The sequence below is a fragment of the Ursus maritimus genome, unplaced genomic scaffold (assembly GCF_017311325.1).
Source record: "Ursus maritimus isolate PB19 unplaced genomic scaffold, ASM1731132v1 scaffold_24, whole genome shotgun sequence".
In the NCBI taxonomy this organism is placed as follows: domain Eukaryota; kingdom Metazoa; phylum Chordata; class Mammalia; order Carnivora; family Ursidae; genus Ursus; species Ursus maritimus.
This window is the reverse complement of record NW_024424897.1, coordinates 26478172-26496332: the sequence shown is the minus strand read 5'-3', so window position 1 is coordinate 26496332 and position 18161 is coordinate 26478172. Positions and strand designations below refer to the sequence as shown.

The 18161-nt window shown below is 42.6% G+C and overlaps 1 protein-coding gene across 3 annotated transcripts in view; it reads left to right on the top strand.

Moving 5' to 3' along the window:
- CA10 (carbonic anhydrase 10) overlaps positions 1-18161 on the top strand; it is a 483725-nt gene that overhangs the window by 184665 nt on the left and 280899 nt on the right. For all 3 annotated transcript variants that reach the window (XM_008687829.2, XM_040640851.1, XM_008687835.2), the window contains exon 4: positions 15063-15205. In XM_008687829.2, coding sequence (XP_008686051.1) covers positions 15063-15205 — 143 coding nt within the window. The remainder of the gene's footprint in view (positions 1-15062; positions 15206-18161) is intronic.

Here is an 18161-nt window from a genome sequence, read left to right as displayed (position 1 = left end):
ACTACCTTCTCTCTGTGAAACTTAAGCTCCCTCTGCCTCAGTCTTCTCACCTGTTAAATGGGGATAATGGTTGTATTCACATGATATGACTGGTGTGAGGATTCAGTGAGTTTATATATATATATATGGAACAGGGCTGAAGTGGAGTTAGCACTTAATAAGGTTAATTATCCAATCACTGCATTCATTAGTCAACTCTCCACAGAGCATCCTATAAAGACCTTTGACTCTGCAGCCATCTTCCTGTTTCCCCTTCTTTTCGAACATTTATCTACCCCCTCATTTCCTCACGGAACCAGTATTAACTGAGTGCCTCCTCTACTCACAGTTTCTTGCCATGCCCCCAAATTAATGCTTCGTCACTACACTGACACTCCATTGGTGTCCCTTGATAGTGATTGCTTCTGGATTCGGGTGTTGTGTCATGCTTCCTAGAAGAATACAGAGCATTTTAAAAGGTTGCCTTCTTCTGAGAGAAGAGGGTGTACATTCTCATATTTGGTGACCCAGACCACACAAGGGTTTTTGTTGACCTGCGACCTTGGCTTGTTGATGAAACCGTGTACCGCTACACAGGCAATAGCAGAGTTGCAGGCTTTGAGAACGTGCTTTATAAACTTTAAAGTGTTGCAAAAGTGAGGGCTTTGCTGATTTTTCTGATTTCCCAATGCACAGACAAAGGCAAGAAAGGCAGGAGGGCACAGCCTTATGACAGACCCAGAGCTGAGGTTGAGGCCGCTTACAGAGGAAACTTTCAAGGATGTGTTCACTGCTGATTAAATTTCTGAGCCATCCTTGCTTACTCTCTCAGGCATTCTGGGCCTTTAAAACTCAAATGCTCTTTTAATCTCTGTCACCATGAACTGGTGTTTCCTCGGGGCACTTCAAATTCTTCTCAGCGAAGACCAGGGAGCCGCCAACTATAATGAGGAAACTTCTGATTTTTGCTGTATCAAAAAGGTGATGTTGGCCTTTAATGTCCCAAGTCATTGATTCGAGAGAGTCTTCGAAACTGGATCGGTCACTAAAAGAAAGCTTCACTTAGATTGGCATGAATTTCTTTTGGTGCGCTGTCGTGGGTCTCCTAGAGAGGCTGCAAGTTGGAGTATAGTTTGTTAAGTAGCTCACCGTTTTCCTTGGGAAACAATCATAAGGCAAAAGGCCAACATTCACGCTGTCTGTTTGAGCAAGCATTACCACAAAGTCTATTCCTTGCGCTTAGTACATGAACTCGAGTTGTCCTGCCAGAAGAGCAAAACTGGAATTCAGAGAGCCAACTAGCCAAGAGAACACTGGTTGTTTGTAAGCATATTGCAGTACAAACATGAATAATTAAGAAATTAAGAATGTGCAACAGTTTACAAAGCACTTCTGCCTTCACTTATTACTGAATATTGATACAGTACCGTGTGGAAATGAGAAATGTCTTCAAAATGGAAACATAAGTACCAGCAAAGTTTTTATGTTCTAAAGCCATGTTGACCAGTGTCAGGGTCTCCTATGTTGGCCGTATTCTAGTCCTTACTGTAATCTGATCATTTGATGTTAGGCTTCAGTCCACCTTTCATGATCAGTACAAGGATGGATCAAATGGCTGCCCCAGGGCTACACTTTCGAAAGCTCAGAACATACCATACTCATGGACATACAAATGGATAAAATGCTCCTCTGTCTCCTTATTGGCTGACTCATGAAATTCTTTTATTTTCCTTCCTACTGCCCACTGCAAATCTCATCACTCATCTACTTTCTTCCTTTGGTTTTGCATCTTGAATCATTCTTTTTTCTTTATTCCATGGCAAGCCAACTTGGGATTTTTGCCTTGATAAGAATAATATCAAATCCCCACTGTGTCTGGTATTCTATATTTCACTACCTGGGTAAATAAGACCAGGTCTCCGAGATCAGGCCTTTTCTCCCACTTCATCTGGGTAAAGTAATCAGACATGAAATACACATCCTGAGTAAATGCCTAATACTCAGCCTGTCATGCAGTGGATGCTCAGTAAAATGATGGATCACCCCACTCCTCACCCTTTGCCTTCTCTTTCACTAGTATATATCAGATCTTGACTATTTTTTATCCTTTTTTTATTCAAACAACATTGCCTATGAATGTACTGTTTCCCAGGCACTGTGCTTAGTGATGGTGATTTAGAGACACACTGTTTTCAAAAAATGTCCATTGTAACTGGGGAGACAGGCATGTACAAAATTACAAGATGTGAGTATTGGAAGATAGGAGTGCCCAGGTTGCCCGGGGTGGGGCACGTGACTCTAGCAGGAAGAGTAGATAGTGGAGAGAGGAGCAGATGGGGAAAGACACCTGCATCTTGAAAGCAGAGAACGTGCTCTCTGCCTGCGCCATTGTGAAGGGCATTCTAGGCATGGAGCCACTGCAGGCAGGGTGTGTTGGTGGAACTGCAAGGAGCTTCCTAGGGCTGGGCATATGTTTGGGCCCTGGGTGGCAAGGAGTGTCAAAATACCACTAAATCTATTTCCCTGCTGGTGTCTTTTCAAATACAAATCCTTTTCTATAAAAGCCCCTTAGAGAGATTTAATCTTGGTCAATCACTTCATGAATCATCTTTTATGAGCCTGGGCCCAGTAATCAAGTGCTGTGCTATGTTTGAGTTCCTGATCTTGAAGTGCTTGCTTCTACTTAGGAAATGATAATAATGCATTTGCAAAACAGTGAACAATATAGCCATGCATAGTTAAGTACGAAATGGTCTGTCATTGAACTGGCTTCCCAAAAATCCAGAATGATGACCTTGAACAGTAGAGAATGACTTAATGGAGGGATTGGGATTTAAATTAGGAATTGTAGAATGTGGGGCGCCTGGGTGGCACAGCGGTTAAGCGCCTGCCTTCAGCTCAGGACGTGATCCCGGCGTTCCAGAATCGAGCCCCACATCAGGCTCCTCTGCTATGAGCCTGCTTCTTCCTCTCCCACTCCCCCTGCTTGTGTTCCCTCTCTCGCTGGCTGGGTCTGTCAAATAAATAAATAAAATCTTTAAAAAAAAAAAAAAGGAATTGTAGAATGTGTAGGATTTTACTACCGGAAGTTCAAGAGAGAAAAGAAGAATAAAAATGTGGGATCTAAAAATTCTCACTCTTAGAACTAGAGAGTAGACAAGTAGTTGTTAGGGGCTGGGGAGTGGGGCCAAATAAGTCACAGGGTACATACTTTCAGTTATGAGATGAATACATTCCAGGCATCTAATGTACGGCACGGGGATTATTCATAATACTGTATTATATACCTGAGATTTGCTAAGAAAGTAGATCTTAAGTGTTTTCAACACACACACACACACACAAACTATGTGGATGTGTTAATTAACTCGGTTGTAGTAACCATTTTATAATGCATATGTACATTAAATCATCACATTATACACCTGAGAAAAATCACATCCTAATCCTAAGTATATGCAATTTTTATTTTTCAGTCATATCTTAGTGAAGTTGGAGGGAAAGAAGCACAGAGGTAGGAATGAGCACACTGTGTTGTTGAGGGCATAGAAATGAAACAGAAGGATGTGCATCCATTCATTCCACAAATTGTATTAAAGGACTGTACTATGGCAAGCACTAGCTGGAAAATGGAATGCAAAGCAGACAGCAAGGCCCTGCTCTCTCTCTTCCATCCATCCATTTGTGTATCTACCCATTTCATAAATAGTTATGTGCCAAGCATTGAAGATATAATGGTGGGATCAAATCAGAGCTCTAGGGCCACAAGGAAACACAAGTCTAGAATAACCTAACCCTGACCCTTGCTGTGCACTAAATTCTGTTGTGGACCACAGATCTGGCACCATTTCCAGACCTGGTTCTTCCTTGTGTGCTCAGCTGTCATGGCATTTGTGAGATGGAACAGACCCTGGCGCTGGGGAATTTATTTAAGGAATTATTGCAGAGACTAAGGTGCATGGTAGTGGGAACCTGGATTAGGCTGGACGTACCAAGGTTGGAGAGAGGGCATTTCAAAGCCAAGAACTCACCCAGATTTGATTGTTCCTAAGATTCTGACAGAGATCTGCAGTTAGGGAGATGCCTGCATGGTTTCTTGCCTGCTAATAGGAAGCATGTTGATGCAAAAGTCAAATAGAAAAGTTCAGAAGAGAAGTTAAATGTGTTAGTCAAGTAACTCTATCAGAGAAGCTAAATCTGATGTCTCAATAGAAAATACACTACAAACATACTGGACAGTCCATCCTAGCACAAAATCAGGAGAAGACCAACAGACCATTTGTGTGTCTTTGTTCCCTGTTCATTGGCTGATTCCGTTGTGTCTGGGCCCCAAACTTCGGACACACTGACGGCATGATGATGATTTCTCCTGATGTATCATGAAGATAACAAAGACCTGTTATTTGTGCAGATGATAAAGAAAATGCCCTAAATACATGCCAAACTCAAGGCAGACCAGAACAGTTGGGAGTTTCTGTGCGATAACAGAGATGCGAACCCAGTGAGATGTTGCAAAAGGCTGAGATACCACAGCTGGGATGAGCTGAGACGAGGAGAGGCTGATCTCCACACATCTGGATAGTGGAGCTTTCCCCCTTTTGACACTTGTATACAAGGGGATGATTTTGTGCACCTATATGGAGGGAGGGAGAGGGAAAGGAAGTTGTTTACACATTCAGCTAGATCAAGGACAGTATATTCCAAGATACCCAGATGTTTTGCAGGATTTTAAGAGGGTTTCACCAGATGTTTGAATCTATAGAAAATTGTTACCTGATACCGTATTAGTGAACTTTTTCCGAATTTCCAAAGGCTGAAAAAGATCAGCTACTTTCACTGGCAAAATGCTTTTTACCTGGTGTTCGATTCTCATGCCCCAGCTGGTTTCGGCATTACTGATATGTACTTCTTGAAGCCAAGATGATGCAGCTTTTATATCAATTTCAAGTAGGTCGTGTGGTTATTCAGAGACATCAGACTGGTCATTTTCTTCAAAGTTGAATAGATGGAAATAATTAATGGGCTGGTTTATTGACATGCATTGAGACATTCTTCTCTTTGTGGTTTCAATTACCAGCTTCAGCAGACTAATTTCAGATTTGATCTGAAGCACCAGTAATTACATGGGGCAAGAAAAATTTCCACCGAAATACAATCGGATAATGCTTAACACCATTGTTAGGCTTAAATCTTAAACCTAAGACAGACACACGGGGTTTAATGCCTACATAAACCAGACTGTGTTTTATGCTTTCCTGTGGGTTCTCAAGAACATGTCTTCCTGACTCACCTGCAGATGAATTCTGAGAAAGCAAAATATTGAGGAGAAAGTAATGTTGGCAGCTTAGTTCCACTGAGCTCTGTGCTGGATATGGGATGTGGGAGTCAGACCTGGGTTCAAGTCACCACCAGCTCAATGTCCTTGGTTAAATTACTCAATTCTCAGCGCTTCGATTCCTCATCTATAACATGAGACAAATAATAGCTATCCCTGACAACCACAATTAGGAATGATCTGATGTAAAGCTAGCCTCTTTCCAGTCTAGCACCAGTGGCATAGTCCATGACTCGGTGCATAAGTGGACTGGCCTTGATGGGTTTTCCTTTTTTTTTTTTTTCATTTTCATTTTCATTACCATTTAGATGGACACAAGTATTTAGTGAAGTGTATCTTCTTATGATCCTGATTTTATAAATAAGGAGACTGAAGCTCAAGAAAAAAATGTGCTTGGCTCAAGTCAGTGCACCAGGATAGGAAGGAAGGGTAACACAGGGGTTAAGATCGAGGCTGCAGGCCAGACAACCTGAGTCTGGAATCCTGACTTCACCACTGGCAAGTTGGTTTGTTTGTTTGTTTAAATCTTGGGCAACTTATTTAATGTCTTTGTGCCTCAGATACCTATAAGACCTGGTAAGAATTGGGGCGCCTGGGTGGCACAGCGGTTGAGCGTCTGCCTTCGGCTCAGGGAGTGATCCCGGCGTTATGGGATCAAGCCCCACATCAGGCTCCTCTGCTGTGAACCTGCTTTTTCCTCTCCCACTCCCCCTGCTTGTGTTCCCTCTCTCACTGGCTGTCTCTATCTCTGTCGGGTAAATAAATAAAATCTTTAAAAAAAAAAAGAGTAAATATTTCTACAGTTCAAATTACAACAAAAATTTATCTGAAAAATATGAATAACCCAGAGAAAAAATGCATGAAGAATATGATCAGAAGAGAAATGCAAATAGCTCATGAGCATGTGAGAGGACGCTCAACCTTAGCAGCAGTTAGCAAATGCAAATTAAATCAATGAGATCGCATTTTCCCTGTTAGAGCTCCATAAATAAACAAACAAATAAATAAATAACATCCAGGGCTATGGAGATTATGGGGGAAAGGGACACACACGTAGCTGATAGAAGCATAAATATTTATAGACATTGCCAGGATCTTTTCAAGGAACCTGGCAGCATCTATTAAAACATGTGCACATCTTGACTGGACAGTACCACCTTTAGGGATCTTTCCTGCCGAAATGAAAGCATTAGGGCAAAAAGTATATGAAAAATGTGGTAAAATAAGATGGAAATCACCCAACTGTCTTTCGTCTAGGGAATGGTTGCAAAAAGCAAAGTACATCTAAACTATGGAAGCTCTGTCGCCTAACACATGAATGAGAAGCTCCAGTGAACACCGACAGGGAGGACGTTCACGGCATATTGTTACTTGAAACAAAAAGTCATTTTACAGGAGCGCCTGGGTGGCTCAGATGGTTGAGCGTTGGGTTCTTGATTTCGGCTCAGGTCACGATCTCAGGGTTGTGAGATGGAGCACCGAGTCAGCCTCTGCGCTGAGCATGGAGCCTGCTTGAGATTGTGTCTCTCCCTCTCCCTCTGCCCCCCTCCCCACCCACTCCTGCCCCTGCTAATATGGGCACTAGACAGATAGATAGATAGGTAGATAGATAGATAGATAGATAGACAGATAGATAGACAGATAGATAGGTAGTTTTACAAATAGAACCTCTCTAAAGATATGGATATGTATTTGGGTGTGTGTATGTGAGCTTTGTGAAAGATGCCTGACAAAGCGTTCACACGGATTTCCTCAAGGTGTCCCTGGAAGGAAGAAGAGGGAGATAATTACCCCTTGATCTACACACTTGTGTATCACTTCACATGCTCCCACACATGCATAATTTTGTCTGGTTGTTTGTTTGCTCTGAAGAAAGGAACTAATCTCAAATTCTAGTCACTAGCCAGGTGACCTTGGAAAGTCACATAACCTCTCTAAGTCTTACTTTTTTCATCTATAAAATAATGATAATAGTATCTCACAGAGTTGTAGAGAGGATTAGCAAGATGAGATATGATCAGGTTCATGGCACAGAGATTATGGTGCATGTTCAGCAAATGCAAACCCCCTTTTCCTTCCTTTCTCTTCGCCCTCAGGTGATATGTTTTCAGAAATGCAAGCCAGTTCCCACATTGGAACCAACCACGAACAGGTGGTATGAAGGTGCTTTACAATTAATCCAACACCCTCCAAAAGCTAAATAAAAATGGTAGTCATTGGAGTTAAAAACACTGGCCATGATGATTCATATCACTTCTCACTCCCCCCATTCATCCAGACATTGAGAGTTATGGATTCGAGAGATAATTGCACATGGCACATTCAGGGTGTGAAATGAAGTGGTCAATCCTATGATCTAGACAGCTCCCCGCTCTGAATCCAGGTTGGGCTGTGTGGGCATCGGAAAGCTGCCTCTCCTCCCCCTCCTGCCTGGATCCCTCACCTTTTCCTTTTCTGGAATGTTGTATTTGTGGAACCAGTGTCAGTGGCCACATTGTCCTCCAGGATCCCCTCACTGAACCCCTCTCCAACCCTCATGGAATACTTATTATAAAAACCACATAATGCTAGACCTTTGATAAACATGTGCCCACTGAATCTTCCCAGCACCTCTGTGAAGGAACTATCATCGCCATTTTACAAATGGAGGAACTAAGACTACAGAAGTTTAGCCACCTACTCAAGGTTCCATGGTGAGGATATCGTAGCTCATGATCTTTCCCCCAAAATCGGAGAAATTAGAAGACCCAGAGGCTTAAATTCTCTCTCTGCATAATAGCTACTCAGATTCTAGTAATAGTGCATCTTGGGTGCTAGGAATGGCAAGTTTCTCTGGGTGAGGAAGAACCTTCGGCTTTTTAACTAGTTCTAAGACTTTTGTGGCTTGCAGCCTCTAGTCATACTTGCAGGCTGAACCCCAATATCCCCTCTAGTAGAAAGGCTTATCCTAGCACCTGAGGAAAGTGTCAGTTTACTCCCTTCTCTGCATTTAAGCTATAACCTGCACACACCTTAATTGTAACACTGACCATGTTTTATTATAACTATTTGTTAGCGTGCCTGTCTTCCCACCATATGGAGTGTCCTTAAGAGTGGGGGCACTTTTTTTTAAATCTGACTCAGTGGAGATGTTTCATTAATTTGCAGATGAATGCACAACTTAATGATTATGTGTTAAGTAGGTTACTTTGCAACCCCTGAGAGGTCCCCAAGTGAGAGAATGCGAAGCCCTCGTTAGATGCCCTTTATGAAATATGAATCAGAGGATGAGCAATTGAAGAAGAATCCAGAAGCAAAAGAGTTATTCAAACGCGATTCCTCCTATGAAATAAATCTGAAATCGGAAAGGGGCCAAAAGCCTGCAGCAGTGGGTATTTTAAACATGCTTATTAATAATGGCTCAAAGTGGAAATTTATTACAGTTGAGAATAGGGAAAGGGACAGTAAATCAGCATTGGTGAGGAAAAGAGCAAGGGAAAGATATGAGTTCTTATTTAAAATGTATTCATGTGCTTTATAACCCTAAAGTAGAGATTGCTATATTGAAGTGGAAGGCTTTATTTGTAGGATTGAATTCACCAAAGGTATGTTTTATGCCGGCATTCATTTTCCCATCTTTCATTTGCTTTCCTTTGGCCAAAAAGTTGGGGACTTAGTTTATTGCTTGAAAGCAAGAAAAGATTGCCTTAGTGGAGTCTCTTCATGAAAATATTCCTTGCTTTGAATGGTGACTTGTAAAGCACTCATTGGATCCTAGGAAAAATGCTATTTTATTGGCACATATGTTGAAGAGAATAGTTTTTAGAACATTCAATTAGTTCTGCCTTTGAGATAGAATTTAAACAAATCCAAAGCAATAGGATTAAATTCACGTAAAAACCCAACTGTTGCTTGGGAACCTATTCTTTTCCCACTCAAACTACTCTAAGGATAATCAAGCTCACTCTTGGCTGTATTCCAGCCAAGGCAGATACATGCTTTTAATTCATCAATCAATTCATGGTACTCCCGTGCCTAAAACTCTCCGTGGCTTTCTAATACATTAGAGTAAAGTACAGACTCCTCGCTGTGGTCAGCAGAGCCCTGAAACATCGGTCCCTTGTCTACCCAGCCAACCTCATCTCCTCTCACTTTTTCTCTCATCTGGTCCGTCAGGTTCAAGTTAACTGGCTTCCTCTTGGTTCCTTCAACACATCCGGCTCTTCTCTGCCAAGACCAGCTCCACTCCTCTGCCTTGGACACACTTTTCCCTGGCACTCTTTAGGCACGACTCCTCTCAATTCTTCCACGGCTATTAGATGTCACTTCCAGAGAAAGTATCCCTGACCATTCTAGGCTATCTCCCCATCCATGTTTTATTCTATAATCCATTGCCATCTTTTTTTTTTTTAGATTTTTATTTATTTATTTATTTTAGAGAGAGAGAGAGTGAACGAGAGATAGCACAAGTTGGGGGAGGGGCAGAGGAGGGGGACAAGCAGCCCAACGACGACATGGAGCTTGATCCCAGGACCCTGGGATCATGACCCCAGCCAAAGGCAGACACTTAACCAACTGAGCCACCCAGGTGCTCCAGTACATTGGCCATCTTGATTGTCTCTACAGTGTGCTGACCGGAAGTGCTAACTACACGGATAAACATATGCAAGTGTGGAGATAAACAATATCTCCCATATTCCCTGCTAGACTGTAAGATCCCTGAGAGCAGGAACTGTTTTCATTGACTGCTGAACTACCCGGAACTGATAGCAGGGCCTGGCACATAATAGGTCCTCAGCAAATATTTGCTGCATGAATCCATGCTGCCTGGCATGTCATAGGCTGTCAGTAAACACTTTTTAAGTGAGTTTGTCTTGCTCCCATAGGACTTAGCAAATTCATGTAAGCTGCGTGAATTAATTCCCAGTGCCAAACTCCCTGCCCACAACAGCATCGTCTCTGCAAATTCTGCTGAGACAAGAAATGAAAATTCAGGACACGTGAACAGAGAGGATGCCTGAGAGCTCAGATGGACTCTGAGGCATCAGCTCTAGGATAAAAAAAAAAAAAAAAAAAAAAAGTCCCACGCCAAATTTTAACTCTCAATAATCAGACCTGAGTCCTCTGGTTCCTTGCCGTCCTGATCTGTTTCTTGTTTTGGTGAGAACTTTTCCGTTTTTGTATGGGGGTTACCATGATGTGTTAATAAACTAAACTGGGGCTTTTTTTGGTTCACTGGTTTTGAACAAGCGGCTGATAGGTTTTGCTTTGGGTTTTCCAAGGCTCATATTTTAAGCAGCTGAAATCCCAGTCACTGGGCGTCTTTCATAGCTCACTGGACCCAGAGCCAAGAGACTGTTTGGGATTTGTAGTTGATGGTAACAATACAGCATTGCCATGAGGGAGATGTTTTGGCAAAACAGCACATAGCTGCGATGCAGCCGTTTAGAGCGATTGTTTGGGCTCTGCGAAAATTAATTTGCAAAAACATCCAGGTCTGTTGTGTGTTCTAGTTTATATGTAAATTAGAGGTTGTGGAAAAAGGATGCCCGGGATGATGCCATTCAAACAATTTCAGGCCAGTTGTCCATTAATCGGTTAGAGTGACTCTCACTCGGTTTGACTTTATTTACATTTGCGGAGGTTTTCTTAACAATACATTGCACCCGTCGAGCTAGAGAAAGACACAGCATTAGCCAATAAGCTGTAATAACTGATGCTTTTAAAAAATGACAGTGCGCTTTAAAAATTTGACTTATCAGGACAGTCATGGGAACGAAGAGAAAAATAATTCAACAGCGATTCTCTAAATGTGGAAGGGGAAGCAATGCTGTAGCATCCTGCGATGCCATCTCTGCTCCCAGGGGTGACATGGGGTGTTATCAACCTGAAGGGTCAAGAACGTGGAGACTAGGTACGTGTCAGAATCCTGGGGATAATGTTCTGCACAAATCCGGAGGGAAAGTTTCTTACTCTAAATCTTGAAACCTTCGTTCCCATGTCCAGCCTTGCTGTGCAGGTGAAATCTGCATGGAGTTCCATGCCCTCCTGTTTCAAGAGGCTTCCTCCTAATGCATTTCCCTGGAACCTAGGTCACACCACATTTGCAGACACCTGAGTCTGGTCCTTTTGGCCCCTAAGTTCCCTAGACTAGTTTTGACACCTTCGTTATCGTCCCGACACTTAACACGGATTCGAAAAGCACTGGCTTTTTCGTCTGGACTAGAACCTTCCCCCAGCTTGGCTGGCCCCAGGACACCAACCCGTGGAGCTGCTCGTCATGAGCAGTCCCTCCCATTAGATCTCCTGGAGGGCCCTGCAGAGGAAACCCAAGCACATCCTCTCTTGCCCGGATTAAAGCCTTTGTATCTAAAACAGCCATCATTATGGCTTTTTTAAAAATCCTAATTTTGTTTGCAATGGTTGACGTTCAAAGCAGGTTGGTTTGAACCTTTGCATTTGAAATTTATTTTAACTGGAAAATAGGCACTGGTGTTACTTTCGATTTGCTGAAAGAGAAATGGGAGCAGAGTCTCACGATGGCCAAGGCAACACTTAACCCTGAAACCCCTTGGCTACGGTCATCTGTCCTCCTGTGGAGCCTGCTGGGAAGGAAGGACTTTACCCTCTGCCAGTAAAGCCTTAATTTCATGTATGTGTTTAGGCCTGATGACCTGTAAGGTGGCTTCTATTTCTGAAGGATGATGAATTCACGGCTGATTTGAAAATGAGCAGTCTGGTAGTGAGCAAACTTAGATGCCCCTGCAGGAGTGGAGCTGCTGAACAGGGGCGAGTGGCTCTCAGCTGTTCCTCCATTGTGTGAGCAGGTGGTTGGAACCAGACACAGAGGCCTCGGTAGTGAAGTGGGAATATAAAACCCTGGAACGGTTTGTCATAAAAAATGGCGTGCCCAATAAAAGCAAAGGCAGATGTTTGCATAAAGTCTTTGTTGTTTGCGTTTTTGTGGGGGTGCTTTTGGGGTGTGAAGTTTATTAGTAAGACGCCACAGCATCTGCCTCCCCGTGTTGCCATCAATTAGCGGTCTTGCAACCCATTTATAGGGTCGGAATTATTTTTGGTGATGATTTTCATGGGAATAGATGAAATGCAACTCGCAACTTAGTTCTGACTACATTTGTTATGCAGCTGCCTTCCAGGGGAACCCCCTAGACATCATAGATGGCCCGGCTGGCAAAGAGGGACGGTCTCACAGAGTTGTAAAGATCGGAGGGGGCTGTATGAGTTTCCTGTTGTGGCTGTAACAAGTAACTACAACTGAGTGACTTAACACACCACAAATTTATGATCTTAGAGTTCTGGGTGTGAGAAGCCCAAAATGAACCTTGAGGGGTTAAAAATCAGGGTCAGCATGCCAGTATTCCTTCTGGAGGCTCAAAGGGGGAGAATCCGTTGCTGCACCCATTCCAGCTTCTAGAGGTCACGTTGGCTTATATCCCCTTCCTCCATCTTCAACACAAAATCTTCTGCCCTCTCTTTCTACCCCGAGATCTCTTCTTGATGTCTAATCCTCCTACACCTCTCTCTTAAAAAAGACCGTTGGGATTACATTGGGCCCACTTAGACAATCAAGGATAATCCTCTCATCTCAGTATCCTTAACTTCATTATTTCTGCACAGGACCGTTTACTATGGAAGGTAACATCATAGGATGTGAACGTCTTTGAAGGTGGACCATTATTCAGCCTACCACACAGGCTATAGAGACCAGACCAAAGCCCAAAAGATAAATGGTCTGTCTAAAGCCCCACAGCGAATCTGGGGCAGTGCCATGGCCGTACCCCCGGCATCCTCACATCTGCCGTGTTTATGTGCTTCACGGACAAAGATGGGTAGGAGCAGGCACGGATGGGGGCTTTATTTGCATAACAAACTGGAAATGATTGAGGAATAAGCATAGGATTGTCAGTGATTCAAAAATAGCAGTTTAGAGGAGACAGAAGTTTATATTTTTAAAAATACATGTTTAATTCAAGAGCTTCCCTAAATATTATCATTTGGCGGGGGCATGCTACCTTCTAAAGATGTTCAGTGACTTGCAAGAATAACATAACTTAAATAACTGATGGGAAATGAAAGGGCCAAGGGACACATGTACAGGTTCCTCTCTTCTTTCTACCCCCCACCCCCCACTCTCTTTCTCCTTTCTCCCTTTATTACTCTACCCATGGCTGCCATTTGAAAATCAGAGCTGGAAAACCAATTCAAACTCTTGAAACTAAAAGGAGTGGAACCACCCAATGGACTTATTGCCATGGTTTAAGCCAAATTAAGTATTTGCCATATTTCACAAGGGAGCCCCCCTTATTTTGGTGTTGAAACATTCTTCCAAGAGTCTGAGGAACTTGTTTTTGCCCAACAACAGCCTCTAACAAATAAAAGGTTGGTAGAATTTTGGATTTCAATGCTACTAGACATACCATCCAACCTGATTCTTCTCCTGAATTATGGGTGTTTTATAGAATACCTTTGGCAGGTGTTTGCATTACTCCTCTCTTGCCTCAGTTTTCTCCATCCGTGACATGAGAAGGAATGATGGCTACTTAAAGTAAAGGCTGACTTAAATTTGAGTTCCTGAGATGACAGGTGCATTTGGGAGGGTCGCGACTTGATTGTTAGGTTCATCTTCTCTAGGGATCAATCTCTAACTCCACTTCCACTGTGTCAGGGTTCGGTGCCCCTCACCTAGGGATTCATAACCCACTCCGCTCTTTCTGCAACCTTCCACTCTTGCCCTCCACCCCTGCATTGTGCTAATCATTCTTATATGTATGTGCCTTACTCAAAATTCAGCCCAGCCTAGGGCTGGACATGCAACAGAAGCTCACTGTATTGTTCATGGACACTGTGGATGGATGAGTGAATGATGACCATGTAAGCTCATGGCCACGTTTTGGACACATGGATCCGGAGCCTCGGTGGAAATACTGAGGGGGTGGTGGGGGTCAGGCAGGAAAGGCCTGAAGATATGGTCTGTGATCTTCACTGACATAAAATTAGTAATTGGCTCCCCCTGCGCTGCTAACTTTCTTAAACAGAAGATAACTGGAAATTGCCATAGAAATTTATTTTCATAGATATTTTAATGTGACACAGAAGATGAGTAGACGATTCCCCTTCGGATATTTGCGCCCAGTACACCATGTCATTTTTTTCCTGCCTATCAAATGAACACATTCTTGAGCTGCTGGTACATTAGGTTAGTGACACAGTGCTGGATCAAACAAAGACAAAGTCATTTTGCCAAGCTCCTGTCTGGCATTGATTGGGGGTCATAAAAGTCATTCAATCCCTCAGTTTGGTTTTGACAACCCACAGAATAACACCTTGTATATGTCGAATGCTACTTTCTTTGAAAAGCTTTAAATACCTTCTATATAGAACAAGGGTGGTTCCCATATCGTTCCTACCACACAGAAAATCAGCATCAGCTCAGGAATTACTCAATATTTGGTGTACTTCAAAAGATGATGTGGGTGGACTATTTCATCTTCCCATTAAGGCATTATTGCTAACTGTACTCATCAAAGAGGCCCCAAGATGAGTGGGTCTAAAACAAGAAAATCCAAAGGTAAAAGAGGAATTGACCAAGATCCAGGCCAGGAAAATACCCTAGTAATACCCAAGGGTCTCTATGACTGGGAAACTGGGTGGCTCTCTCCGATGTCACCACTTTGGTGCCAAGGCTCTTTTTGCATTGTTTCTTGAACCTTCCACCCAGACTAATTCTGCAATTTCTTTTTGTTTCTAGTTCCTTCTTTCTGGGGATTGGTGAACTCAGCTTGGAATCTTTGCTCTGTGGGGAAACGGCAGTCACCAGTCAACATAGAGACCAGTCACATGATCTTCGACCCCTTTCTGACGCCCCTTCGCATCAACACTGGGGGCAGGAAGGTAAGCAACCATGTTGCTTCCCTTGTGAAGCTGAGGACACCGGCAGATGCTGATTCTGAAAGCTAGTCTTCCGGTCTCCATCTCTGTGATGAGTTTGTCTTTCCATCTAGGAGTAAAATCACAGACCTCAGGCCTACTGCCAACCAACGTAATTATGTCTAAATTGTGCTTTCTCTCCCTAGCTAGTCAAACCCTCGTGCTTCTAATTATTTCGTACCCCCTGGAGGTTGCCTGAGGCCCTATCCTTTGGTACGCCATGAAGGTCAGAGAGCAATGTTGCTTCCCAAACATTATCATGCTGGGAAAATCCCTCTTCTCAGAAACCTCTTTACTGGGGCTTCTTTTAACCTCAACAAAGTGTGGAAAAAATTGTTTTAACAAAAGTAAAATCAGACATTTATCATCTTGGAAGGGAAAACAAACAAAAATCACCTTAGATGATTTATAAGAAAATCAATAATTAATCTTTCTAGGGGCATCTTGGGTGGCTAAGAATCCTAGCTCCTGCCCAGAAATGCTGAGCTATGCTTTGTGATTCTCCCACCAGCGTCCCTCCTTCTCTCACCTCCCTCCATGATGCGCTCCTCCTTAATTTGTGGAAAGACACAAGGCCCATGGGGTCTTCTCGTCGCTGGGCTCTAGCATTTCTCTTGTGGGTTAATTTCTTTTTGGCTGCCTTTTACTGTTGAGTAGTTTGTTGAAGGTGGGAAATACACACACACAGAAAATTGTGTTTGAAGGTGATTTAGTTATTGTGAACTCAAAAGGAATGGAAAATCATTTGTGTCCAAGAAATTGGGATTAAAATTACGGACAGCTTTTGTTACTGCTGGCAGCCGATTCTCCAGGGTTTGCGTTCCTTGGGCTCTGCTCTCTACTCATGCAGTCTGTTTGCCTTACCTACCATGGAGTTTGTAAGAAAGTTTTTCCCCTCCTGATATATTGGGATGTATTTTTTCCTTTGATACAACTGTCACCGGAAAACCAACCAAACAGACCCAAAGTCTAATGACTTATCTCGGAGATGTTAGTGACTTTGACTCAGGTCGCAAAGCAGGTTTTAAAAGGCATTGCACGTGATTGAGACTATTTCTCTATGTAGTGTTTGTGTGCTGTTTTAAATATGACTTGAGAAACATTTTTCTAGAAAAGTCCTATGTAGGTCATGAAGTTTATTGCTCTGATTCCATAGAAATTAACCTATCCAAATTATCATTCCATTTGAAGTTTGATTTTTATACACTCTAAAGGGAACCTGACATGGGTTCTACGTACACCTCTCTCCTTCAAGTCATGAGCATGGACAGGCTCAGTGACCAGTATTCAGAAAGGGCAAGTTGCAGTTTTGACTTTTCGATCATTCTTTCCTTCCTGGAGAGGGTGATGGAGGGAATAATTGTATTCTAGACAAAGGGAGAAGCAGTAAAAATGCAGAGTGAGGGTTGGTACCTGAGTTCCAGAAATCAGCTGAAAGATGACCAGCGAGACTGAAGCACAGAGACCAGAGAGGAGGAGGCGGGACATAAGGATGGGAAAGGAAGATGGGGCCAAATCTAGAGGCTGTGCTAAGGAAGTGGATCTTTTTTCTGAGTGATGGGAAGCGATCGAAGCATTTTTAGGTAGAGTCCGTTGGACATGGGTTGGGAAAGATGGCGAGCTAACGCAAATAACGGACACATAATTTTCACTTTTCCATCAGCCCAGCTTAGAGGAAAATATTGATGTGAAAGAAAAAAAATAACTAATTCAAGACAGCTTCTCCCTAAAATTTTTTGGGAAAGATGAGACGGGGAGATAGCCTGTTGTTAAAAAGCACTTATATGTTTTGGTTTGGTATTTTTGTTGTTGTTGTTGACAGTGATTTTTTTTTCATATTTCCAACTCACGCAAGCATACCTGATCCAAATCAATTTTCAAACTCACTGGAGTTTGGAATTTTGGAAACATTTACTTTCGACGATGTAAATATTTATATCTGGCACGATTTGTGTTGTCAGCTGTTTGAAGAGCTGAGAACTGTCTGATGGTTTCCTTTGCGTTAGCAAAAGGTGGAAAATAAAATATAGATGGTAGGAGGATAAACTAACCGGTAATGAAATGTCTCCGTGTGATAGACAATAGCTAAATCACCTTCGCCAGCTTTTTAAAGGTGGTGTCTAATGAGTCGGAGACTTATTTTGGAAGTGAGTATTCACATCACTGCTGTGAGTTTCGTTTTGCCTTGAAGAAACGTGTATCCAAATCAGAAGGTTTAAAGACCACCCTGTAAGACTGGGAGGTTTTGTAGAATGCGGGCACGGTGCCACATTGTGAAATCTGAGATCTGCTGGGTATCAGCATGTGAAATGCATCCCAGTCATTATGTGTTTTGTGTCCTATTCTTATCCGTGAGCACGGTTCCTGCTCGTGTTTCAGTGTACCTTATACCCAAACCCATGGAATAGCCTTGTTGCAATCTCTGACTTGTGTTACTGTGTTCGTTTTAATGTGTCTGACCCGGCATGGGGCTCAAATCATGAATTAAGGGCTTATCTTAGCATGAGCAAGGGCTGAAATTCAACCTGAATGCAAGAATACAAAGAATAATAATAGTTAGATGACAATCAAAACATATTGTGTCTTGGATATAACAGAGTATATTCATTATACTTGAATAATGGTATCTCTTTTACTTTTTAGGTTGCTTCTTTTCAGTGGTAATTCTTAAGCAATGTTTGTGGGATTTTTTTCCTTGAAAGAGAGTGTTTGTGTGTGTGTGTGTGTGTGTGTGTGTGTGTGTGTGTGTGTGTGTTTTTACCCAGTTCATATCTGACACATAGGACTCTTATGGGAAAAATTTAAAATAACTGTGCTTTTCAAACAATACTCACTTAAGGTTGGGTTGCATATGGTCATAAGAATCTTAACTTGGAATCAGTCTCCCACCATTGACCCCATTTACCTTGCCTCTGAATAG